The sequence below is a fragment of the Anneissia japonica genome, unplaced genomic scaffold (genome assembly GCF_011630105.1).
Source record: "Anneissia japonica isolate Jap-2015-1 unplaced genomic scaffold, ASM1163010v1 scaffold287758_len931624_cov196, whole genome shotgun sequence".
In the NCBI taxonomy this organism is placed as follows: Eukaryota; Metazoa; Echinodermata; class Crinoidea; order Comatulida; family Comatulidae; genus Anneissia; species Anneissia japonica.
Window position 1 is genome coordinate 39865 of NW_022722245.1, and position 27201 is coordinate 67065.

Consider the following 27201-nt stretch of genomic DNA (forward strand, 5'->3'; position numbering starts at 1 on the left):
ATAATAATAATAATAATAATAATAATAATAATAATAATAATAATAATAATAATAATAATAATAATAATAATAATAATATTAATAATAATAATAATAATAATAATAATAATAATAATAATAATATATGATAATAATTGCATATTATAGATAGTGACCATAATTAATTGTTTTAACATGCGTTATAATAATCATTACAAACTGTAATAATAATAATAATGTTTGATAATAATATTTACAACTCAGTGATCGTTTCTATGGCCGAGTTTCCTTTTGTCATGTTAATAAGACGCCATTCGTTGATTTGGGCTCTATCCAAGGCTTTCTCTATTTTGATGATTCAGTAGAAGCATGGCGGGTTGTTATACACAAGGAAATTACGGTAATGGAATGTTACAGATACGAATTACAGTGTTTATTAGTCTCATCCAAATATTTAATGGATTATTGGACACAACAGAGGCACAGACACAAAGTATGTTATAATATTTTGGTTATTTTGTGTTGAATTTACTCAAGAAACGTACTTTTCCGCAGTTAGGTTTTGCGGGTGAGATGGATAGGCTGTCTGACTGGATGTAGGCCTAGCCTAGGAGTTCAGCGATCGCTCATATGAGGGTACACCATGCTACAAATGGTTGGCGCGGTTGTTGTCGTTGCATGCAGATAATAAATTACTACTATTATTAGGCCTAGCCATCCTTATAAGGCCTAGAATACCTAGTTATATTGTTGTTTGTTAAAACTGCTTAGCTGCTTGCTAGATTAGTGTTGTGGCAGGGGTTGAATGATATTTTCTGTACATTGACATTGTGGATGCTTCTAGGCATAGGCCTAGCTAGTCTGTGTTGGCCTACCTAGGCCTAGAAAAAGAATCATTCAAAACCTAGGCCTACAGTAGGCTAGAGGCTATGTCCTAGTCTTTAGCCTAGCCTAGAAATAACCACTAGCTTGTGCCTAGAGAGGGCCTACTATACTACCTAATCCTAGGGCCTATTCAAAAAATACAATAAAATCAAATTTGTTATTTGTTGTGGTGGTCTATGGTGTACTGTAGGCCTAGGCCTAGGCCCTTGTTGTGGTGGTCTATGGTGTAGGCCCTATAGGGCCTAGGCCTATGTATGTAGGGTCAATCAAAGTTGGAGTAAAAAAAATAGCCTAGGCCTACAAGTAGGCCTACATAGGACCATGGGGTAGTGAGATCACTCGAATTAACTCTTCACACTCAGCAGTATGCAAATGAGCAAAGAACAAAGCTTCCACAGTGTGTAAAGTCAGTTTACTCCGAAGTCTATTTTTTGCTAATGTACTTTCGCACCTAACTTTTATTAATTCTCAATTTTTTTACCATGTGTTTTTCTCATAGTCATAACATATCATTATAAAACATGTTTACATTTCACAACTGTACCTTTTTCAACATGAAAATAATGTTATAAATACAGCGTTTGTGTGCTCGCTACACAACAAGCTGCTGCAATTTGCAATCAGTAATTAATTGCCAGAATGTCTGATTTTTAAACAGTGTACAGTTTCTGTATGCAATTAAACGTTATGGAAACTAATTTATTTGCTTTTGTCTGTCATTTCAGTTATGCTAGTTATTATATGGTGGTGGTGTGTGATTATGACGTAGGTTGACATGAATGTCACATGTACAATTTAAGTCTTAACCAAAGAAAATAGTGCCGTAAATGCTCAAATAAGCACCGCTCTTGAATAACCGCTGCTCTCGAATAAGCACCACACCAAACCTGATTGTTTTTCGCTAAGCTCCGCTGTCGAATAAGTGCCATGGCACTTAATTTTACCTGTTTGTAATGAAATACTTGAGAAACAAGGTTTTAAATACAAGGTACAGTGTAAAATTAATAAAACACAATGAAGACACATAAATATGAATATGTGAGATAGGTAACAAGGAAAGCACCACGCAAATATTTTTTTAAGCGCTGCTCTCAAATAAGCGCTGCTCTCGAATAAGCGCCGCGCTGAAGCCTCCAAAAATTGTACAGGCGCCGCTGCGCTTATTTGAGCATTTACGGAAATGGCTTAAATGCGTACACGGATATATAAAATATTTAATTTAATGGCATAATCCAGCAGAACAACTACCAGAGAGCCAAAGGCTAAATGACGGTTCGATTAGAAGAGTCTGAATGTTAAACAGGACAGTATAAGGAATAAAAGATGGTAACTGTATTACAGTGCATTTTGTTGTCGGATGTTTCATCATTGGAAAATTCTGATCCATTCAATCAATAGAACTTTTCAAAATTTAAAAATTGGAAAAAGAAAATCAGACATTCTGGCCATTTATTACTGATTGCAAAATAGCACCAACTCGCCATCACTTTTGTGACTTGTGATTGGTTGAATCATATGAATAACGATATGTTGTGACTGTGAGCAAAACATTGAGGTAAAAAATTATTAGAATTAAAAGTTAGTGCAAAAGTGCATTAGTGCCATCTAGTTAATATGTTCCCCACCACTAGTTGCTCAGCGGGTTTTCCAACAAATTAAACATGGCGAAATGGAGAGCACCTTTTTTCAATGTGCAATACTTACAGTCAGTCGCTATGACTGCGCAACCATTTCCACCTTAAAGCTACATTTATCTTTCAAAAAATATCAAACATTAATATTTTCTACAAAAAAGAGTTTTGAATTTAATGAAACATTTACACAAATCAGTTAGAACAGTATTATTAACCAAGGAGTTATTGTGGATTATAAATAAACTAAGTCATTTTACTGTGAACGCATGTGGACTATATAAGTAGTAAACACATATTAGACCCGTTTTTTGTTTTGGGTAGTGTATGTTTGTTAACTTTGATGAAAATGTTTACTTACAGTGAATTGTGATTATGTAATTCTACATTTTTGATATTGTTTAATTTTACAACTCAAGGTTTGCACCAGCCTATTTGCATAATTAACAGTTATAATCTGAACTGTAATAAGTACACTAAAGGAATTTAATTATTGTTCCATCTCATGATCCAGGTCATCAATATAATATAATTGACAATGCAACTTACAGTGTCTTTGGACTTTAACAGAAGAGATTTATAGAATAGGGACCAGCATTGATTAGATTACCACCATTGATTAAGGGGTAGGCTTTTGTGATTATTAACCCAGGGTATGTTATTGATTGTATAAATTTAAAGCCTGTTTACAATACAAAGTGTATTGAGTACTTCTTGAGTTTATGACATTCACAATTGGTCTCTTCGAGTAATAACACTTTGTCAGTCAGTTTATAACGGATGTGGTTGCACTGGCACTATGCTACTAGATATTCACATTAAAATTGTGGAACAGATCTTTTTTAAAGAACTGTTAAAACACCTTTCTAGTGTGATAAGGCCCCATAAAAAAAAATTATTAGTTTATCACCCGCTCCCTCATCACTTTTGGAAAAAATCAGATTTTTTTTTTTTTTTTTTTCAATTTTTTTTCAATCAACATATATTTTTATTTCAAATGGTCCATTTTTCATCTTTTTTGACTTGAAAAGCTCAGGGTTTCTTGCAAATATGCTTACTGGTACAACAAAAACGTATTTTTTAAATATAAATTTGATTGCATTCTTATGACTTTTTATATATGTGTCCCTAACCATTGATTTACTTGTGATCATCGGTAAAATTGGGGCGGGATTAGCAAAAAAAAAACAAACAAACCAAAAAAAAAAAACACCCTCCCTCCCTCATCAGTTTTTATTCTTTGATAGGGTGATAAACTAATAATTTTTTTATGGGGCCTAATGTTTGATCTCATCAGTGCTCTCCCAAAGCCGTTTTAGCCATCACTTTTACCAGTAAAAATAACCGACCAACCAACCAGTAAAAATTGTGTGTTGGTAGAATTAAAAAAGCACTTATTAGGCCTAGGTAGCCTTCTTTCAATAAATGAACATCATTACAGTCCAGGCCTAGGCTATGATTATGTATTGTTTTTTGAAGCCATTGAACTCCACTTAGAAGTGGCAATACCTCACGTTGCGCGCACTTAGCCTGGCTCTATACAAATTTGCCAGTAAAAATTTTTCAGTTGGGAGAACACTGCTCATGGTCACCATGTTCAAAGCTAATATACAGTAACTGTAGGCCTACTGTAGACTTTACACTAGCCGACACAAGTAAAGGAATATTTTTCCATTCCAACAAAGAACAAACCACTTCCTGGGAGATTTTTAGGAATTACAATGTGAGTGGATCGTATGTAGCCCTGTTTCTTGATTAATTTATTTGAAGGGCCAACTTATTTTTAGATTTGATGTCACAGGCCAAAGGAAATTTCCAAGATTCAAGTACCTTGCTATAATTTATGGACCAAGGTAAAATTCTGAGATGTTGTGGCCGAAGGCTCCTGTTGGTCACACAGACTTTTGAAGTTTTTTGGCAATTTTAAATTCTATTCTTTGTCAGTGGATCGTACAATATGTAGCCCTGGTTCTTGATTAACTTATTTTAAGGGCCAAATTATTTTTAGATTTGATGTGACGGGCCAAAGAAAATTTCAGATTTTCAATTATCTTGCTATAATTTATTGACCTAAGGTAAAATTTTGAGATGCTGTGGCCAAAGGCCCCTGTTGGTCACACGTACGTTCGAAGTTTTTTGGCAATTTTAAATTCTATTCCAATTTAAATTGTACTATAGCACAATATTAGAACACTAAATTGATTACAATTTTAGCACCATAAGATTTATAATATTTTGCCAAAGGAAGAATTAGCACACTTCATTTCACTATTTCTATTTGACCCCTCTGAAGGGGGTCCAGGGCCTACGGGCTAAGCTTCCAGAAGATCTAACATCCTCCACCAAATACTTGCTTTAAAGCTTAAAACATTTTGCCTATAAAATCTTGGGTTTACTCATAATAAGGTCAAGTCTCTGATAAAGTTTTTTATTTTAACTTTTTTTCTCGCGGATAAATTTGCAAAATTGGCCAGTGGCGCACCTATTCAAAACTAGAGGTATATAGGGTTTGTGGTGGACAAAATATCTTTTTTCAATTGTTTTGAAAGAGGGCCTCTTCAAGTCAGCATTGCTATGAGGGCCACCCCTCAAAATATTTTTAATTAAATAAATAAATGATGAGCTTTCTATTTATTTATTTAATTAAATAAATAATTAAATAAATAAATGATGAGCTTTCTATTGTCTTGGTTATAAATTATCTATGTCTAGCTCTTAGATGGATAATACGTGGTTAAATTATCTAGCAATGTTTATCCAGTAATTGTATTATTTTTACAGTGACCGGGAGTAGTAATGTAAAGCGCAGAGTCTACAATATGCGCTATATAAGGTGACAATTATTATTATTATTATTATTATTATTATTATTATCATATTAAAATTAAAAGTACCCAAAATTGTTGTCCATGTCATTATTGAAAAACAGAATTTGCCAGTTGTGTAAGCCATATAAAACTACATAATTTGGGTGTTTGACAATAGCTGGCAATGTTTAAGTGCTGTTAGAGGGAGGTTTTAAGGATACTATCCACATAAGCTCAGTTGTTCACAGTCAAGACTTTCTTTTTTTAAGCTTTCAAATTTTATGGAGCCGAGGTGAGGCACATACAAATTTTTGTGTTAACTATTATTTTCTTATTCCATAAAAGAATTAAGGAGATCTCTTATATTCTAATGCTGGTTACTATCAATTTTATTCACAGCGTTTGTGCAGTCGGAATTAAATGTGAATGAGCTTAGGCAACTGGTAGAGGAAGTGTCGCTGAGGGTAAGTGTCAAATCTAAGGCATAGTTCTCTGGTTATAAGCCCACCTTTACTTTATGCCAAATTTTGCGTACCAGGGTATGGTTTAAATAAGTACCTTACAGTAGCTGTCCTACAAACTTACAGTAAGATAGCCGGTAGGCATGTAATGTTGGAAAATTGCCTATTTTGTGAAAAGAAATTCCTTGGTTATAATCCCATATCCCCTCCCTCCAAATTTATACTAATTGGTGTGGATGCTTATACCAGAGGAATTAAAATACATGCTGTATAGTTTAATAGCCATTCATCTACAGTTACAAAAAGACTCAATTTTCGCATCTTTTTTTGATAGAGTTTAGTTCCAGAATGTAATGCTTTCACTTCGGATGTTTGTTGACCTAGAATGTTTATAGATGTGTTTTCATTCAAAAAGTCCAAGGGATTTAATGTCCATTGTTGTTGTTTTGTTCAGTGTGATCTTGTATGAAAACTGTTCCTTTTTAACTCAGAATTTAATAAATATTTTCTTGGTGGATTTGGCCTAATTTTTAAAATCCATGCATAACACTTTTAATTAAGACTTTGGCATCATTTGTAAACCCAAAATTTTGCGATAGATTATTATAATACTGTATAATTGTATCAGATCCAAAACCACTTTTAGGCAGGTAACCAGACTGTTGCAGGCTTTATGAAACATTTTGGTCACGCAGTGTATAATTTGACAAAAAGGAAGGCAACAATCAAAATCGGCCAAAATATAAACAGAATGCATACACCATTGAGTAAGATCTAAATATATTTGAAAGCTTTTTTTTAAACTTGATATTTTAAATTGAAATGTTACTAACTGTAACACACCAATCAACATTCAGTAACAACATTCAGGAAATATGTGCACTCTATATGTAGTTTAGTTTGTCCCATCAAAAGAAATTTCAAACATTTGTGCATTTATCAACTTTTAAAAGGTTGAATTCATGTTTTTGGTTTCTAGATAAAATTACACAAATTATTTAACTGTTTTGGAACAAATTTTAGCTATAGTTGATGATGATTGACACTATGACACTTTTTGTACTTGTTTTTGTAATGTGGACATTATCATGCTTTGATACAACATATTGTCACAATGAATGAGCAGCATAAAATCTTGTATTGTGCTTGTATACATGTATGTTATTCAAGTTGTCTACTGATAAATCCATCTTCCTGTACACCAGACTTGACCTGTTGTGACATTCGTGTATAGTACAATAGAAACATGGATGACCTGTGATATCCACAGTACAAGCAGTATGTGACACATTATTGTGATGTCTCTTTTAACAGTAAATCCTTTCGTAACATTTGTATGCACAAATAGCAAAGTGTACAGTTCAGCACAACTTGTCATCTCATCGAAAAATAGTAACATCCACAGTACTACACATTAACAGTAGATAGTTCCACTAAGTCCCTCCAATGGATAGTTGTTAGGATTCCACAAAATGTACTTAACACCAGTGGGTTATTGGAAAAAGACATACCTGTACACTTTTGGGACAAACATGTATTCCTGGCCCTTTTCTGATAGGTCAGATTTTTTCAAAGTTTGACAGGCTGGAAAGTTCCATTGTACTGTACTCAGCAAAGTGTATACAACCTTCATCATACCAACAAACAATGGTTAACTGTATCACTTGTGATACATAATATAAGAATGTTTGTATATAAATGTACAACAGCAATGCATTGTTTTATACTAAATAGAAATGCTTACAGTTACATATTATGACACACAAAATTTACAATCAGTATGTATCATAACCTGCCATAATATACTCACTCCCAGCAAGATTTATGCATTCGGGATCCATCTGCTTAAGTGACCATGATCTTACGCATAATACGGGGATGTAGTTATGGTAGGCAGCAATGTCGTAGCCAGGATTTTCAAACAGTGGGATTATATCAGGTTGGACCCAATTTACACGTAAATTCAAATAATGTGGACCCATTTTCTTAAAAGTTTTCCCATTTTACTTTAAAATATGAACAATCTGGACCCATTTTCTTAAAAATTGATCCATTTTACGTAAAACATGAGAAATCTGAACCCATTTTTTAAAAATTTGACCCATTTTACACAAAATATGAAAAATCTGGACCCACATTTAAAATGTGGACCCATCCTTTGTGGACCCAATAGAACAATTGTGTGGGACTATACTAACTGTCCCAATAGCTGGCTACTGCATTGTTAAGCGCAACCAAGATTTGAAGTTTTCCACCCAGTGTAAAGCTAATTTCATGGCCCTCCACCCACCCTTATTAACCCACTTTTCCATCTTATTATCCACTCTTAATTATTTAGAGTTCACCAGTGTTATCATCCACCAACCCTTAAAATGTCTATCACACACCATAGTTTTGTACAGCTACTGTACAACCCTAGTAAATGTAATATTGCTTGCATCAAAAAATGTTTTTCTTGCAATTTTTTTCACTTAGTTAATATACTTCTTAGAATATGGAAATATAGGAAATGAACCTGATTTCAAAGGTCAATATTAGGTCAATGCATTATACATGATTAGACTAGTATTACTGCACCTACAAGGATCCGTGGCTTTTGCAGTGTCCCTACTGTTGTTGCACACAGTAATTCTATGTTATTAACCTGCTGATGTATGCTAAATTTACTTAGACTACTAATTGACCTTAGTTAATGATGTTACATGCATTTTTATGTTTTCTTTTGATCTAATGACTAAATTATCCTTGAATAATGTTTTAGGCTTTTTGTGATTCCTAACAAGAAACTGTAGTTTAGGCAAGGAAATGTGAATAAATTTGCATGTGTTTTAAAAGCATTTTGAGATCATCAAAACTGTAGTATACTGTAATGATGAAAAGGGACGTGAATTGACAATTAAACATCAGATTTCTCAAGGGGATCATCAAAGGAAGGCAGATTGGCACAGTGGTTTTAGTTGTGGTTATCAACATTGTGGTTGCGAGTTTTAAATCACATGCTAACCCTCTCAGTGACCATGCTTATAATACCCCATCTTGCATTTATTGACAGACTGTAAAAATCACTTACTGTAAGCTGTGTATTAGACTTGGGGTGCAAATATTTCAAATTTCATGGTCCTAATCTTTACCTTACATTAACACTTATCGTGATAATGTCATAGCCTACTGTAACTGTGCTGTTGTTCATCATAGCATATTATTAAATAAAAATATAAAAAGATGAACTTGACACAGTAATATCGTAGATGATGTACACATTTTGTGATTGTTTCACTGTTTGTTGAAGCAGATGATAAATCCAAAGAGAAGTCAGTGAAATACATGTTCCTCATTCTCATTTCTAATGTGAAATTGGCTGGGATGACTGGTAATGAAGTACATGTTGACATACCAGGTACCACATGTTAGAAGTGAATAAAAATGCTAATACAGGTACATTGTAATGAGTTAATGTTCAAATGTAATCAATCTTTCCAATCCAATTGAAGCTACTTAATTTCAATTACTAAAAAGCTCAAAATGTCTATGACTTGTGATGAAGAGTCATCAGCATGCCAGGTAACACCTGTTTGAATTAAGTAATAATTGGTTTAATATTAATAGTTTTTAATATTAGGTTTTAAAATCACACTTTTTCAATCCCACAAAGTTTATTAATTTCCATTAAGAATGACAGCAAAAATATATTCACTAAGTACATTTGAAATTTTACACAAAAAAACTCCCCAAAATTTAAAATAATTCAGAAAAATATTTATTCAGAAATGTTATAGAAAACAATACTTTTTCATAACAAAAATAAAATGTTTAGTATTACAAGATTTTAAAACACTTTTAATGGATAATTTAAACTATATTTCTTTTCACATTTTTACCATTATGTGTATTTTCAATTAATATATTAATAAAAGAATAGGCCACTTGGCTGTTTGGTAATAGAGTTGTGACAGATTATGATTTTTAATTATAAACTTTCATAATATTTAATAATATTATCCCACAATGAGCTACTGTAGGTGAATTCAAATGAACGTAGAAATTTGTAATGCAGTACAAAGTTTAATTTCTTGTAAATTTTGTCCAAATACCTGCCAGCAAATTTAAAGATTTTCATAGTAAATGCCTGTAGATCAGTGTTTAAAACTAAGCAGCTGGATCAGTGACTTTAAGATAGTTGATAATTCTTTTAATTAAAGAATTCAAAGATTTATTTTAATTTTTTAACTATTTTTTGGTGGCAATATATTTGTTGTTTGGTTTAGTAGTATGTAGTATGGTTATTTTCACAATAAAGGGTGTAACTTTGAATTTTGAACATTTTGCTCCGAAGTGCTCTAATAAAGCTACAGAATTGCCACATAAAAGTCATCTAGTTATAAGCTACCTTGGAGTTACTTAGTTCAATTTTGGCAGGAAGATATGTACCATAATAATCTAAAAATTACAGTACTAATGTAAAGTCCTGTAGTTTCTTTAAGTAAATTAATTTGCTTATTTTTCTTATATGTTGAAAGTATAGTCATATGTTCCAATGAAACCTACCAAATTAGTTGAAATTTTCACTGTCCTTAATTTCTAAGAATGGAACGTTGGTATTTCTTGTTTCGGAGACTTCATTTTCCATTAACAATTGTTAACACATTTTGCAGGTTGACCTACGTGTAATAATTGCTTTATATTCCTTAAATCCATTTTGGATGTAACAGTTGATTTAACTGAACTTTGATGACAAAACTTAATTGATCCCAGGGCTTCAAAAGAATTCTCCTTAAACTTAATAGAGTCAATTTTCCGTTAACTCTTTTGTTTGTGCAAATATGAATAAAGTAAATTACCAATTCTATTTATCAGAACGTAGCAAGTACACCTACAAGTCACATGACTATATAATAGTAGTATGCCATGTGATTTGGAAAATGGAGAAAATATGTACTTTCCGTTAACACTTGAAGCCTCCGAAATGCCTTGAAGCCTCCAAAACATTAATAACCGTAAATACCATTTTTCAACATCTAGACTGATGTGTATCATCCTGAATCTGCATTAGAATTATAAGCTGAGTTGTGGAGAATTAACTATTAAGTTAATCTTTTTAAAGTTATAAGTTAAAAAACTTGTTCAGAGGGTTCAAACACTTGTTAACACCATAGTTTCTGTTGCTTTTAGTTTTAGAGTTAGGAATATTTTTATAATTTCATGCTATATATGTTTGGTTTTGATCTACTAAAATTATAGTCCTGAATGAATTTTAATTTCTGGGTGGTTTCTTTTACTGGTATACAAGTAACTAGTAAATATAGATAGATTGCCATTATTGAGAAACCTATTAGTATTTATTTTTTTCTAACTCTTGACATAGCAAGAATGATTTATCAAATGATAAAATAATTTTGCACACATACTTTGTTTAAGCTTGAAAACAATTCAGGATATAAACATTCTACATAAAGTGTATTATCTCAATACATTGACAAATTATTATGAACTTTTAAATGATTTTCTGAATTTTTTCAGAGGCTTCATTTTATGTTAACAACATGTATTGTTTTAATAAAACGCCTATTCACCAACCCCTTATAATGTAATTTGACAGATGATACAGATGATGCAAATCAAAATGTTTTGCAGTAAAATTACAAATCCTTGATAAACAAGCAGTTTACAGCACCCCTCTCAATATGTTGGAACAGTCCATTCTCTCATTCAAAATCTACACCCTGCTATAATCTACATTATTATTTATATAATTTTCAGTACAATTCAAAGATGCTATTCTTTGTACTGTACCTTCTTCTATTTTTTTTAGTACATTAAATGCAGGGCCTACAATAATTAATTAATGATATAGTACTAACATTATATAATAACTTATGAATGTCCACCTTTCATAAGGCTGTGAGAACTAGTGTGGGTCCAGATATTTGCCAGAGGGTAGTCCAGAGCAAAAAGGGCACTCTTGTAATTGACATAATTTTAAATGATGTGAGGAATCGTCTTCTGTCTTCTTGCCCTCTCATTGTTTGAGAGACTTGAAAAAATTGAAAGCCAAAAATAATATTAGATTAGCATGAAAATCCAGTCTAAACCTAATTCCATAGCTTTCCACCCACCCTTAATTAATCCCCACACTTCCATCCTTAAAATCCACTCTTATTATTTAGAGTAGGGATGGGCATAAAAATTAGTTAGAGGGCCAAAGTGAATTTTTGATTTAACACAGAGGGCCAAAACCTAGCATTGATGTTTCAAGTGTGCTTCCAAAAACCTTCATGCACTGCTTTTATGCCATTTTATTCTCAGTTTTGATATTACTTTTTACAGATGATCGGTGTCAGTATGTATCCCAATGAGAAAATTCAATTTCATTATTTTGAATTTTGTAAACATTAGATCTACAGAACTCACTGCACTGATCTTTTTCCATTTTAAATTATTATAATCTACAGTAATACACTGTTCAAAGGTTATGGCCCTTAAAAGATGGTGAAAAAGGGGGTCCAAATGCGAAAAAGTGGGTCCTTTTTCCAGACTGATTTTGGAGCATTTTTGGAGGGCCATAACATAAAATGTCTAATTTTCATAAAACCTCAAGATCTTGGAGTTTTATGTATGTATTCTTTTCTGGGTCATTTGATCTTGTATCATATGAACTATGCCTGCTCTCTACCTCGCAGTGCAGTGCGACAGCAGCGGGCAAACTGGAACTATCCATTTTTGCATATATATTGGGTTTTAAGTGGTAGTGATTAGTGATTAATACGTGTGTGAAATGTTTTCGCTTGATGACCATGCAAAATCTGTTATTAAATGATAGTTTATCAGATATAAATAAGATCTAGCTTTAGTTTAGTGGTATTTTCGATCGGTTTTGTTCATGAACAATTGCTCAAAACACGAACTTTGTCACTAATTTTTTTTTTGTGGTGGATGAACACATCAATTTTAGACAGTTTACACATCAAAATAAAGCTTGTTTAAAGCCTAATAACATGCAAAAAAATCGTTCCGCCAGCTTTGACGGTCATCAAGTGATCATGTTTTGAAGTTGGAAAGGGGGTTTCCCAATGTTTTTTTATGCGCACAAATTCAGCTCACCAGGTTTTTCAACACATTTTAAAATCGCACTTACTCATCATATACTACATCAGTATGCAAGTAAACACTATAACATGCTTTTTCAAAATATATAAAAAAAAATTTTCAAATCTCACAAATTTTTGAAAACTGTATACACTCAAAATGGCTTCATTGGGGTACCTAGTGTCAGGGATGTAAAAAACGAGGGGTTTCTATAACTTTGCCCACTAGTGATTTAGAGTTTACCACCTTACCAATGTTATCACTCACCCAAAATTTTATTTGGAATGTTGAATTTCTATCACCCACCCTTAGTTTTCTACAGCGAAAACCTTGTAAGTTTGTTTATTTTGGAAATAATTGTTAATTTTACAAGGTATTACTATTAGACAGTATTAAAGTATATTAACTAAATTGTACTGTACTGTAAAACTCAAAGCAAAAAGCTCGATATTCTCCAAAACCGGGCAGCTAAATTAATTACAAAAACATCAAGAAGCGACTCTAGTACACAAGCTCTGCAAAGCCTTAAATGGATGAACCTAGACCAAAGACTACTCATAAATGAGGCCATCACTATGTATACTATCATGAATAATCTTGCACCTATTTATTTATTCAACAAATTTATTTTCAGAGATAACTATTACAATATTAGAACATGGAGGTATACCTCCATGATTAGAAGTAAACCAAAATTGTTATTACCAAAACCAAGAACTGACTACAGTATAAGAAAAAAAAAGCTTATCATTATAGGGGTGCAAAAATCTGGAATGATATTAGTGAAGACCTCAAAAATGTTATTAATGTCAATTTATTTAAAAAAATGTTTATTGCTATCATGTAAACACAATTTTTGTTATCCTTGTGATATTGTATTTCTGTAAATTAGCTTCTGATTTTTAGTTTAGTTTTTTATTTGTGTTAGTACATTTTTGTAATTATTTGCTGCGAAGCAGCCAATTCATATTCTTGACAGCAATTTGACCTCTGAAAAGTCATTCTTTCTTTCGTTCTGCCGGGTAAAATCAATTTCTTTAGGCGACGTTTGTAGACTAACCTACACGTACCAACGTCCGTATGTCGCGCTAGCCTTATCCTACTCAAGGCCTAGACTAGCTAGGATGGTATAGGCCTAGACTTGAAGGGACGAAGGTCCCAATGAAAAACAACGTCGCTCCTTGAAAGCTAACATTGTCTATTTAACATCACAATAATTCATTATTAGACCTATAGTTGTTTTTTGAATTGTACTCCACAAATCTCAGGCGATACCTCGCACAACTCGTTAAAGTCTCGTATCTATTGTCGTGACGTCATGCTCGCTGGCTCACACTTGTGATGTCTCACGCTTGTGATCAAATAACACGCTGGCTCGCACTTTGGCAACACTCTTTGGCAGTCAACTCGCCCCTAGAAAACCCGCCCTTGGAAACTTGACCCATAAAAAAATGTACACTTCCTAGACCATGCAGTCTTCAAAATAAAAATTGTAACCTTTGGTAATCAACTACATTTTCCACATACATAAAAATATTTAAATCTTTATTTAAAAAACCTAAACCATAATTCACCACTATTAGGGATCTTGCTATCCCTAATGTTAACTACTGAACATAAGACAGGAGGCATTGGTAAGGGTACTTCAATGATGTTGTAATTAATGTAATAACAATTTGGTTCACTTTTTAAGCAAACCTTACGTTAAATAAATTACATTTAGACTTTTTATTAATACTGTAATATAGTTGGGTTTTTTTCTCAAATTTGGTCTGAATAATGAGCTTTTATCATAATGTTAACATGTATGAATCCTCAAAACCTATGTTATTGTTAACTGAAGTCTCCGAAACATGTTATCCTGAAAATCAGCCCTTGAAATTAGGAAAAAATTAGGTCGGCAAAAATTGCCGACCTTAAATTCTCCGGGTCGGCAGCCTCTGCAATTTTTTACTACCTAGGCCTATATAGTATAAACTACGATTTTTCCGAACGCTCGACCTTACATCGTCATCTATAGATTGTGATTTTGTTAATTTCTCTATTAAATCAATATATTGCTGGTGGAAGAATGGTCTTACTGTACTTGTAGTGTAGTATAATACTTATGTTTTACATAAGAAAATCGCCAAATAAATTTCGTTTAAGCATTTGTTTTATCGTTATCTTTGGCATGTGGCTTCAATTGGGCGATGTTGTAGGCCTTTGCAGGCTAGCGTCATTCCTACCTAGGCTAGGCGTAGCCTACGAAACGAGTAGGCGAGAAAGACAAGACGATTGTACACAAATCGTACGTACTACATGCCTATTAGAAATTGTTATTGTACAAACAAATCTGTTCTATGAACCACCAATTCCCTTGTTTTGACGACGTACATGAAATTTAGTGTCTAATAGCCTGTTTCAGTCAAAGTTTTTGACTTTCCAAGCAGTTTTTGAAGCAAAGAAATCTAGGCCTAGGTCGGCAAAAAATTGCCGTCCTATAGCAATTCTGGCTCGGCAATATGGTCGGCAATTGCCGATTGCTGACGTGCAATTCGTGGGCTGGAAAATTACATCTTTGGTATAACAATACGATCCTTTGGAACTTGTATTGGTAAGTAACCCTAACTAAAGGTTATCTGTAGACTTGCAATATGTAATGATCTTAAAAAAATGTTATTTTAGTGTAATTTTTTCTGTTATATGAGGAATTACATTAAAATATTGAAAGACCAAATCAGTTTAACAAAAAAAAAAATTGTTTAGTCTATGAACTACATTATAAAGACAAATTAAAATTGGTAATTAAAATGTTTTTGCTCTGCACATGATTTCAGTTGAGCGATATGCAATCATGTAGTTTTTGCTCAAATTGATCATATTTATCAGGTTAGACATACAGTAGATAGCATTATTCAAGTTTTTAATGTGGATTAAGCTCAAAATAATTTGGACATTTATATCACATATGATTTTTGTAGAAATGGAAATCTATTTTGAAATTTTGACCCCTGTTGGAAAAAGTTACACTTCTTACTGTGAAAATGACTATATATTAATATAAATGAGAATGAAACACTTCTATTATAAATTACTGATTAGTAATTTTAAAGAATTTACAATATTTTACAAGAATTAAAAAATAGTAAACAAAAATAATAATAGGTTTATACAGTGTTATAAAATAAACTTTACTTTATTTAAATAAAATTACAGTAAAATAAAATAATTTGTTCTCGTATTATATCAGCTAAACAGAACATTGTACATTGTTGTTAAATTCCAACACGATGGCTTGCATTAAAATTTAGAGTATGTATTATATTTTCTTGTACATTGTAATGTGTAGTTATCCAATGAAACAATTTTCATTTTGAATTACTTGAATATTATTCTGAATCACGGAAACTTCATGTCTAAATGCAGGTAAAGAGTCTGCAAGACAACCTCCCCAAAGACAGTGGTGTAGTCTTAAAAAATGACCCTAGACACTTTACTATGTTTCATTTTCTTGTTTTCTTTTTGAAATCGAAAATATGAAGTATTTATTGGTTAGTATCCTAAATCAGGAAATATTTATCCATTTAAACCATACTGTACCTCTAAATTACCTGTGTTTGCCTGGCATAGTCAAAATGAGTACGGCCTGCATTCCAAATCAGATTTTTAAAACAATGTAGGCGTATAGTATACATGATTGATACAGATAAATCTAGTTTTTATTCAGTATCATAATAATTCTAATAATTTTATTTAATGGGACTATAGATTTTTTTTCCCCTTTAATAAACACTTCTTAGTATTCTGTTATTAGAGGGGTTTCTCCATATCAAAATAAACTTGCGTAAATTACTGTGTCAGTCATTGATATATATTATTATTAGTCATCGGTGTAGTATTAAGTCATCTGTCATTTAGGTAGCCAGCCAAATTTGAAAACAATAATGAAACCAAGTTTTACAATTTTAAAGCCCACTGCACACAAGCACGTTCTGCTCTGCTACAGTAAATAACTTGACTTGCTTAGCATAGCAATATAATAATAGTAATTTCAACTATTGTGAATTTGACATCCGCACAATGAGAAATTACTCCTCTTCTCAATTATCATTAATTATTATAAGTTCTCATCAAGGCTTAATGATTAGCACATTGCGTTAATGTTAGCCTACACACTAGTCAGAACATGTTTTTAATTGGTCAGTCAACTGCTATCAGCTTGGCTGTTCCTCATGAGCCTCATCATAAGGCAAACAATATTATCCACACAATTATGGTATGCACAGTTAACAAGTTAGCTAAGCTGTTTTCAAGCAAAACTTGTAGTCAAGCCGACTTGCAACATGTGAGGTGGACCATTAAACAAGATCGATAGAAGTGCTATTTAGACTCAGTACAGTAATGAGTTATTCATATCATAAACCATGTGAGAATAATATGTATGGCTAAATTTTTTGACCATTTAATATAGATTGGCCAGAGATACTATCACAGAGAATGGGCCTTGCTTTCCATCCAGATTTTTCAAATTGTTCAAACTTATTTGCATCATTCACTCTGTCATTCAGGAAAAAAATTCTCTATTGTTTATGTTCACTCCTTACTTGATTTTGTCATTGCCTGTTTAAAATTCAATACATTAATAAAATAATGTATGTTTATTAACTAAAGAATTTAATTGTATGATATAGTTATTCATTAATTATTTGCCTAAATGTAATAATTTTGAAATTTTAATTAATTTTTTTTTCTCTTCTAGGATGATTTAAAGCACTCTAGGTAAGTGGACTCCTTTGTTCAATTTTTATAATTAAATGAATAAACATTAATTTATACTGTGTACATTTTCATCATCCAATGTTTTTATAAAAACTGAATCGTCACTGCAATATTTTGATCATTGTCATTACAATCATATTCTATCTTAATTTTTAATACTATTATATTAATCATCATCATAAAATATCATCATCGTCATTGCTCCATAGATGCATCACTTGCTTTGTGAATCTAGAATAAATCGCTGTAAAATTTCTGTTTTGTACACTAAATTTTAAGTTTTGATAAAAACAATAGATAATGATGGCAACAATCAAAAGATTAATTAATATACTGCATCATTATCATTAAGCCTAATGTTATCAATGTCAACTGTAGTTTGTCTAAGATTGTTATCATTGAATATGTATCCTATCTTTAATGTGAATCAAAATATTAAATGTTTTTCATCTCTATGGAGATTTTGTTGAGGTTATCAGTTTGATTGGCGCTTAAGTGCGTCTACTGTATAATTGGATACTACATACATGCAGGTACATTTTAGCATAGTGTATTCATTTTACCCTTGACATGGTTTATTGTATCTATTTTGGTTGATGATACAATTGAAAGCTCAAGGCCAGTGGATTATTGATTTTTCATGGCCTCTTGTTATTAATGCCATGGCATACTATTTGTATTCATCGCTAGCATTACCAATCACCCCTCAATAACACATATGTCACACATTCAACAGAGTCAATCTGCCTATGGTATTGATATTTTACCTGTAAAAGTAGGCATACTGTAATCATTCTATTTTTTGATTTGTTGTATCATTTCTAATTTTGGTTCCTGATATTGTTAGAATGCATGTCATGGCTAAATAAAGATTTGTGAGTACAGGTATCTCCAATTGGTCGTGTCACTATCCTGTCCTTGTTGTCATCCGGAGATTTGAAATCATTGAAGGCATCAGTGATTGAGGTTGTCTGCATAGTCCAGCATCAGATGAGGAAACAACTAGATTCAATGCAGATTTAGGCACATCATTGTTTTAGATTTACTTTTTATTTACTTTTGAATTTTATTTTTGTATATTTTCTGTTTTTGTACCAGGTCTTCCTTGGAAAGCAGTGCTAGTCACAGAATGGTTCTATCCTGAATAGAGAAAGGTTAAAATATAATAAAATAAATAAAAATGTCGCTTTACAGAGTTCCACAACTCTAACTTCCTGTTTGATAGCTCATCGTTCAATTCATGACCCCTCTAAGGCCCCATAAAAAATATTAGTTTATCACCCTATCAAACAATAAAAACTGATGAGTGAGGGAGGAAGATTTTTTTTGTTTTGTTTTTTTTGTTCTAACCCTGCCCCCCCCCCATTTTACCGATGTTCACAATTAAATCAATGGTTAGGGACACATAAAATATCATAAGAATGGAATAAATTTATATTTAAAAAATATGTAGATGTGTATAAGAGACAGTCCCCAAAGATAACATTGTAAAGTGGGGTGGACAATGGGTTTTTTTGTCTTGATGTTGTTCTACAATAGGTTTAGGATGCCAAGAGTTTTTGTATCACAATTCTATTTTCATTCTTTTGTGTATTATAAATTAGAAACTGGGTGTTAGGGACACATATAAAAAGTCGTAAGAATAAAATATCAAATTTATATTTTAAAAGTATGTTTTTGTTGTACCACTAAACATATTTGTAAGAAATCTTCATCTTTCAAAATCTGTCAAAAAAGATAGAAAAACGACCGTTTGTAATAAAAATATACGTTGCTTAAAAAAAGAAAAAAAATCAGAATTTCCCCAAAAGTGATGAGGGAGGGGGTGATAAACTAATATTTTTTTTTATGGGCCTAACTTTGAGACCCCTCCAGTTTGAGACTACTTTTTCAAAGAACCAATTAACAATCTTCAATCTTTTAACACAATGCTAACCCTTTAAGAAAGACCGAGACCAAGAGACCAACCCATGTTTTCAGGTTCTTAAGGTTGTCTTGAACTGGAGGGCAAATTGTTTATAACATAAGTTGTACAATTCTATATTCAAAGTCATTGTTAATATATGGGATAACCATTTAAATTCTAACTCAGGAATTACAGTATCTAATTCCAATGGTGCGGTCTATAAGAATGGTCAATTTGCTGACGATTTTGTGATTGGTTAGTTTTTTTTACAAAGATCCTACAGAAAAGGATTGTAAAGTTTTTGGGTACTATATGGAAGGGAATTGCAATGGATTCTTTTTGGTATGGTTGGGTGATTTTAGTAGGCCTGGCTGCATAGAATCATAAGCCAAGATTGTTGTAAATAATTGTAATGTAAAAATATTAATGTACATTTCATTAAATCCATTTCCTTCACATTAGCTTTGGCAAGGACAAAGGTTATGAATTATGAACACAACATGTTTGTGCTGCTGCAATGTGATACACTGAATGTTTGATTATTTTGTGTAGGGTTCATTAGGATTTTTTTCTACATTCTACAGCAGTGCATAGTCTGCAAAGTAGGGTATTTATGCATACCAAAGATAGTTTACTAATTTTTTCCATGAGAGTTTGAAAATAATGTACAAGAAAGCTGAAGATAATACTTAATAGCAACTTTAATTCAAAAATGGGTCCGAAAAAGTTTATAGACAATTTAACATATGAAAATCATGTAAATTTAATTTTAAAAAAGAAAAAAATATCACAATCGATAAAAACTAGAAAATTTTGCATGTCTCGTCATCACCTTATCCATGAAAATATGAATTTCCTGCATTAGCCTCTAACCCCTGCTTCTGTTGTGCGACAAAAGCATTGGAAGTCAACTTGACCTTGCTTGCAAAATTATTGACAGTCCAAATATGACAAATTGCCTTGTTCTGTATTTTGAAAATTTGCAGGATAATGAGAGTAGTAGCTATGGCCTAGCCTTTGAATGATCTATTAAAACATCAAATGAGAATATAAAATTTCACTAAGCCTTCTATCTCCATGTTTAAATAGAGACTTTAAACCTACCTTACCTTTTTCAAACATTTTAATTTTTCATTTTTGTTTTTATTTTCTTCTTCCATTTAGTTGTTACTAGGATAGGCTAGTCTAGATGTCACCATTATTTGAGCATCTGTGAGTTAACGTAAAACCTTGAATTGAAGTCCAGTGGGCTTAATCTCGAGATGAAGCCCATCTCGAATTGAAGCCCCTCTCTAGTTTGCAAAATTAACCTCTAAAAGAAGCCCATGGGCTTCTTTTCAAGGTAACAAAAGCTTCTTTTCGAGATAGTACAGTACGTACACGGTACATGGACAGTGGCATATCTAGAAGTCCTGAAATGGGGGTGCTGATGGAGGGGGGGACGGGCGTGAAGGTGAATTGGGGGCTCGATGATCAGTTGCGGGGCGCTAATTCGGAAAATAAGGTGATTTTTATCCTTTTGTGTTTTTTTAATAGGGGGTACGAGTAATTTTTGGAGGGGCATGTGCACACACCCCCACTCTCCTCAGATATGCCACTGTACATGAATTTCAGAAAACAATAAATGGTGATGTTGTCTCCTCTGCAGAAGCCTGTTTCTGGTGGTTTTTTAGGTTGCTTGTTAGATTTTAGGATTGATTTAGGTTTTTGGGTTTTCTTTTTTGTAGCAATACATAGCGCGTAGAGACCATGTAGTATGCGCTTTATAAGTGTCTTACCATTACCATGAAACCTTTTTTTTATGGATTAGTTTTTATGAAATTCTATTATAGTGTAAAATTTTAGGAAAAGCCAGAAACATTGGATACTGGTATTTAAGTTACTTATTGAGACACAAACCAGCTTCTTCAGGTGTTACTAAGGTAAGAAAGGTGCTAGTATTACTATAATACATACTCGTACAGTATAAGATGAGGCCATAAAAAAACGGCGGGGGGGGGGGTCTTCTTATACGTGCAACGTATAAATATTAGATTTTTGAAATCTTGTTTGTCTTATGTGTGGATCATCCGTAACATGCGACTACTACATTTACTACTGCAATTAAGCTACTAAATATTAGTATGAATGAACGTAATTTTAAATACTGGGAAATAGCATTTTGATGAACATTTCAAAGCCCATAAAATAGTATTATTTTGAAGATTAGCTCTACATTTGTCTCCTTTTTTAGCCAGCTAGATGCAGTATTAGGACCATAAAGAAGCAGCAACAAAGTATAAATTCTGACAAAAATAGTCCACAGATACCTCAAACTCAAGGGTCATCTTATACGCCTTGTACACAAGTATATGGTGGTGCTCATTAACTTTTTATCAATTACTGTTTGAAAAACATACTTATTTACAGTAATTTATTTTTTGATAATCTTACTGTACAGTTATATTACAGTACACTGAAGCAGAATGCATCCAAGTGTTGATCAGTCAGTCATTTTGAGAATGTGACTGTAAATGTTTGGGGGTTTTTCCTTTTGTTGTTTTGTATCAATGGCATAACAATCTATTACTACCACATTGTTGTATTCTTCCATTGATTAATGCACTGAACCAAAATTTTCCCTCATTCTTCAAAGCCAGTGTACGCTCAATGTCTTTACAAAAAGCAAGAAAAATTATTTCCGCATTTATTACAACACAAAAGTCATTCTGTTACTTCCGACTTCAGCTATAGACTTTATAAAACAGCTAGCATAATTAATTGGTAAATTATACAGTTCAGTAAATCTTTAATGACAATTATCTTTTACCCCTTTGGCTACCCTGTTAGGAGGAAGCTATGAACAGATCTTGCTCTTAATGCTAAATATTCGCCAAATATTCGAAATTAGTCTCAATATTGTCTGTTTAAGAGTTGGAAATAAATTAATTAAATCATTCAGTGATTGAAATGATTACAAGTTAAATTATTATGTTTAATAAAGTTAACAATATTATATATTATAAAAGAATGATTGAATGACAAAAAACTGATACCTCAAGTGTTTAAAAAAAAAACACAAAACAAAAGGAAAATTAGAAGAACGAAATTTATAGACTTGTACAGTGCATTCCACTTCATTATAGGTATTTTTTTTTTCTGACTAGATTCGATATTCTCTTCTATTTTGAACTTTGCTCAAAAGTACTCTTTTAAGATATGTTAACACTATTGATTACTATAGGTTATGTTGAACAGGAAGCAGTAGTGATAAGTATGTTTGCAAGAATTTATTTTTAGGTTTTGCAGTACAGAGAGCTTGTGTAAAAAGGTTACTGTATACAGTAGGAGTACTATACAGGTAAGGCTATGCTTACGCTAGCCATTCGCAAATTTGCCAACGACGAATTGAGATACCGTTTGGCCAAGAAAAAATTTGCATCGTTCGCCAAATTTTTATATACTGTAAACAAATGTAATCTTCGTCTAGGTTAGGCCCAGGCTCTTCTTTAGTAACTACAGTACCGCCACGAAATATTGCAATTTTACCTGAAAGGTAGTGATTTCTATACTTCCATTTAGTATTGGATTACTTTGCAGATTCTGCTTCAAATTACGGTAAACAATAAACAACATGATCTGTAGAAATCGTAATAATTTGTACATGATTTGTCAGTATTATTAATTAAAAGAAGAAAATTCCTGCTACCAGAACAATAACATCAGATCAAAATTCTCCGAATTGGAATGTTTACCAGTATAATTACTGTCTCCTCCTCTATAGGGGAAAATGTAGGCCGTACGTAGGCCATGACATCGAAATTCGAACATACTGAATACCCACTAGGTTACCTAGCTAGCGAACTAAACAGTTTTAAAACATGATCGATCTAATAATAAGGTAGGATAAGTCCTAACATTGTTTATTAGTAAATTGCAACATTGCTCACGTGTTGAAAGCTGGTAAACTATATTTCAATATTGTTTACGCATTGTTTATCAGCCCGACGATCCAGCCTACGATCATTGCAAAGCTAATTAAAATAACAATGACCTTCGTAGTGGTCCGTAGCTATGTTCAAAACGTACCTACGAGCAGATTACGAGAGATTACGCGCAGATACGAAGCGGTAATTTGTGTCTGTACTGTACCATCTTGAGCTGCGGAGATATTGCCTCGCTAAGTGACCCCATTTTCACCTCATGTGCTCCACAGATTTACAGACACTGTCAAGTTCATGTGGAAAATTCCAGATAAATAAATCGTTCTGGGCATGCCTATGGACATGCATGGACAGTTTTGAAGCAGTCTGGTATTGCCTGCTCATGACATGCTGAAACTATCGTTCCCACGTTAAAGAGAACACTAAAACGATATTTTTTCGGCGATTTCCTTGTTTAAAACATAGTTATTATACTACTTAAGATAATACATGTATTCCAAAAATCCGAATTCCAAACGTATTATTCGGTCCAAACACAAAAATCAACTTCTAAAACCAGACGATCAGTTTATGTACACATTCATAATAAGAAATAATAAGCATAGGCCTACCAGATGCCGTGAAACGAACTGTCATGCCATGGAGATTATAATAAATAGATTAAAATGACACGCCAGTAAATGTTAAATAAAATGAACGTTAATTCTTTCACTTTCCAACAGACAAAACTCAAAGCCTATTTCTGCGGGTGATTCTTTTCAGTAGCCTAAAATTTAATTCGGATTGGGACGTCGATAGATTCGTCAGTGTAGATTACAAAAATACATAGCTTCAGTCATGTTACTATTTTAATATATGGAGGAAATTTGTAGAAAATGAAATTAAAAATTGTTAGATTTATTTATATTTATCTCTAAAGTAAAACATTAGGGGTTTTTTGTTTGTTTGAATAAATCATTTTTTTTTGTTTGAATAAATCAGAGCATTTGGCTAATTGGTATGGTTCCTGCCTCTTGCACGCCAGGGCCTGGGTTCAATACCCGGCTCTGCATCGAGTATTGAATTCGGGTCTTAATAACAAAACGCTCAGCTCCTCGAATAACCCTCTCAGGAGAGTTAGGCGAGTTAAGGACCATCAGTCTGTATCCGTTTGATGTTGTAGAGTAAGTGGGGTAGTTGGCGCCGAGCTATGGCAGCCGCGGGTCCCCGGGGACCCAGCCCGAATTTCCCAGTGTGTAGGCATACATATACGAGGACAAATAAAGAATTATTATTATTATTAATTAAATCTTCATCGTCAATACACCGAGCTTGTTCCTGTCACGCACTATGAAACTTTGGACGATCTGACGTCTTCCCAATCGAAGCAAGTGTTTTGCACACCAGCATCATCACTCTTCGGAAAAAAATTAACAAATTGGCGGGCATGGTTTTGGAGGTCTCCGCAACCCTCAGCAAAGGCCATCGGGACGACGAAAATGTGTCGTGTTCAGAAAATAGTTCACAAACTGAAGTGCATGTCAAAACAATATAAAAGCATCAATTTTATTGATAATTACATTTGCTATGCTGTAGAGCAAAACAACAGGTAGGGCCTACTATACTGTATGGTACAGTACTTGAAATAGCAGCCACTTGTAATGCATCTGCTATACTGTAATAGTCTCTATTAATTCATTTTAATGAACTACCACCAACGCCAGTTGACGAAATAAAAACAACTTATTTGACACCGTGAAGCTAGATTTTTGCAAAGTGCATGTGAACAACACAATTCAGCGATCTAAAAACTGCAAAAAAACATGACAGAATGGTCCATAAAGTAGACGTTTTATTGAGAAATAAAACAATATTTTGTTAAATGGGAGAATGCTAGTGATTTAAATAATTTGGTTTTTATCAAAGGTAAATTTAGCTAGGGCCTAGTAGTCTACTATTACAGTAGACCACGCTGCTGCACGGTCGGTTGGTTCGTACTACCTGGTCGCCTATATCAATGGCAGAGGATAGCTAGGCTATGTAGTGGAAACTGAAAAAAAAAAAATCGTATCATATTTCAAGATTTAGATAAGTGGCTTAACTTCAACATGAACTAGGCTAGTGTAATTAATATAGTCACATGTTGAGAAAGGTGTTCTCAAATGTATTGTATCAATAAACTATGTGGAGTATATGTTAAGAAAGGTGTCATAATCAGAATAAGTATTAACATATTAACATTTATATAGTGCACATTTGTATATCGTAATCAGTGGCACTTTACATGACTAGTTTAATTAATTAGTTAATTAATTAATAACCATAACATTGCTGAAAGTAGAATATCTTCAGCTTTCTTTTAAATTGTGTGTAGTTAATTAATTGTGTTAGTTAATTGTGTGTGTGTGTATGTTAGTTTTTAATCATTTGATGTGTTAGTCATCCTATAATTGATAATTTATGCATTGTATAAGATTTCTTATTTTGGTTAATTTTGGAAAGTTGGTCTGAAGTTGACATATTCCATCAAGTTACATTAATAGTTTTATATCATAATAATATGGTAACTACTGTACTTTAGTATGAAAAATCTGTTAGATAATTTGACATTCAATCAAGTTGCAAATACATTAAACAGTATAAAGAGGTTTATGGATTTACAGGTAAAACAATAAATGTTTGGAAACGGATAAGTTGATATTAAAAATTTATATTGATAAAGTTTGATGAAGCACTGTATCTTTTTAAAAGAATAAAATAATAATAATAATAATTAATAATAATAATAATAATAATAATAATTAATAATAATAATAATAATAATAATAATAATAATATGTCGTTCTCATATAGCTCTTAATGCCTTTACAAAGCCTCTAAGCGCCTACCTGGTGGTTGGCCTACAGTACTTATCTAGAGTGAGAATGATGATGAATTTTCATATCAATTTAATGAAATTAATTTAGTACTAATATCAATAATTTTAAATTGAAAAAAAATGTGTCAATGAAATTTTCCTGTAATCAGGATAAATAGGAATCGATTAGAGGATGGAAAAAAGCTAAAAAATATGTTCAAATTTGTTAACAGAAAGCCTTCTCATAATTTTAACTGTCGATATCACAGCATAGATGTTACTAAACTTGGCAGTTACTATTGTATTTGTAGTCAGTCCTTCAAAGGTAACCTTATTAACTAAAAATTTCCAAGGTTTCAGCACAAAGATGTGGAAAATTGGCAGATTTTTTTCAGATTACAATTTATGAGCCTTTGTTTATTCATTCTTGTTCTCACTTCTTTTGTTCCCTTGTTTGGAGAATTGACATAAGGTCATTTGGAAAGAATTCCTAAATTGTACATAATTAGGCTGCTTGATGTGTGCTGATGGTACACCACCTTAGATGCATTGCTCAATTTTCTACAATTTTTCTTAGTAATGTTTTATTTATTTAATTTTTTTTTTTTTAAATACAAATTGTGGGCTTTTAAATTTCAATATTTTACTACTTATTAAACTTTGCCATTTTGCATGATGGAAAGGATCTATAAAGGCTGATCTTTTAGAGGTCATAAGTGTAACAATGTAGCTGATCAGTACCACTGTAATAAGAATAAGTAAAGAATAATTAATAATAATCATAAAATTCAATAATACTATGTGCTTAAGAATTTCTTATGCCTTGTTTAGACTATCAAATTTTATTTGACAAAAAACTATTGGAGATATGGCCTTATACTTAGTCATAATGTGCCTATTATATGGTCATCATTTTATGATGTCATCAT

General features: G+C 32.4%; 1 protein-coding gene across 1 annotated transcript in view; it reads left to right on the forward strand.

The window, feature by feature from the left end:
- Positions 1 to 339: 339 nt before the first annotated feature.
- LOC117111783 (transmembrane protein 131-like) overlaps positions 340 to 27201 on the forward strand; it is an 81783-nt gene continuing 54921 nt past the window's right edge. The window contains exons 1-3 of the mRNA XM_033254774.1: positions 340 to 472; positions 5702 to 5766; positions 17588 to 17607. Coding sequence (XP_033110665.1) covers positions 349 to 472; positions 5702 to 5766; positions 17588 to 17607 — 209 coding nt within the window. The 5' untranslated portion in view covers positions 340 to 348. The remainder of the gene's footprint in view (positions 473 to 5701; positions 5767 to 17587; positions 17608 to 27201) is intronic.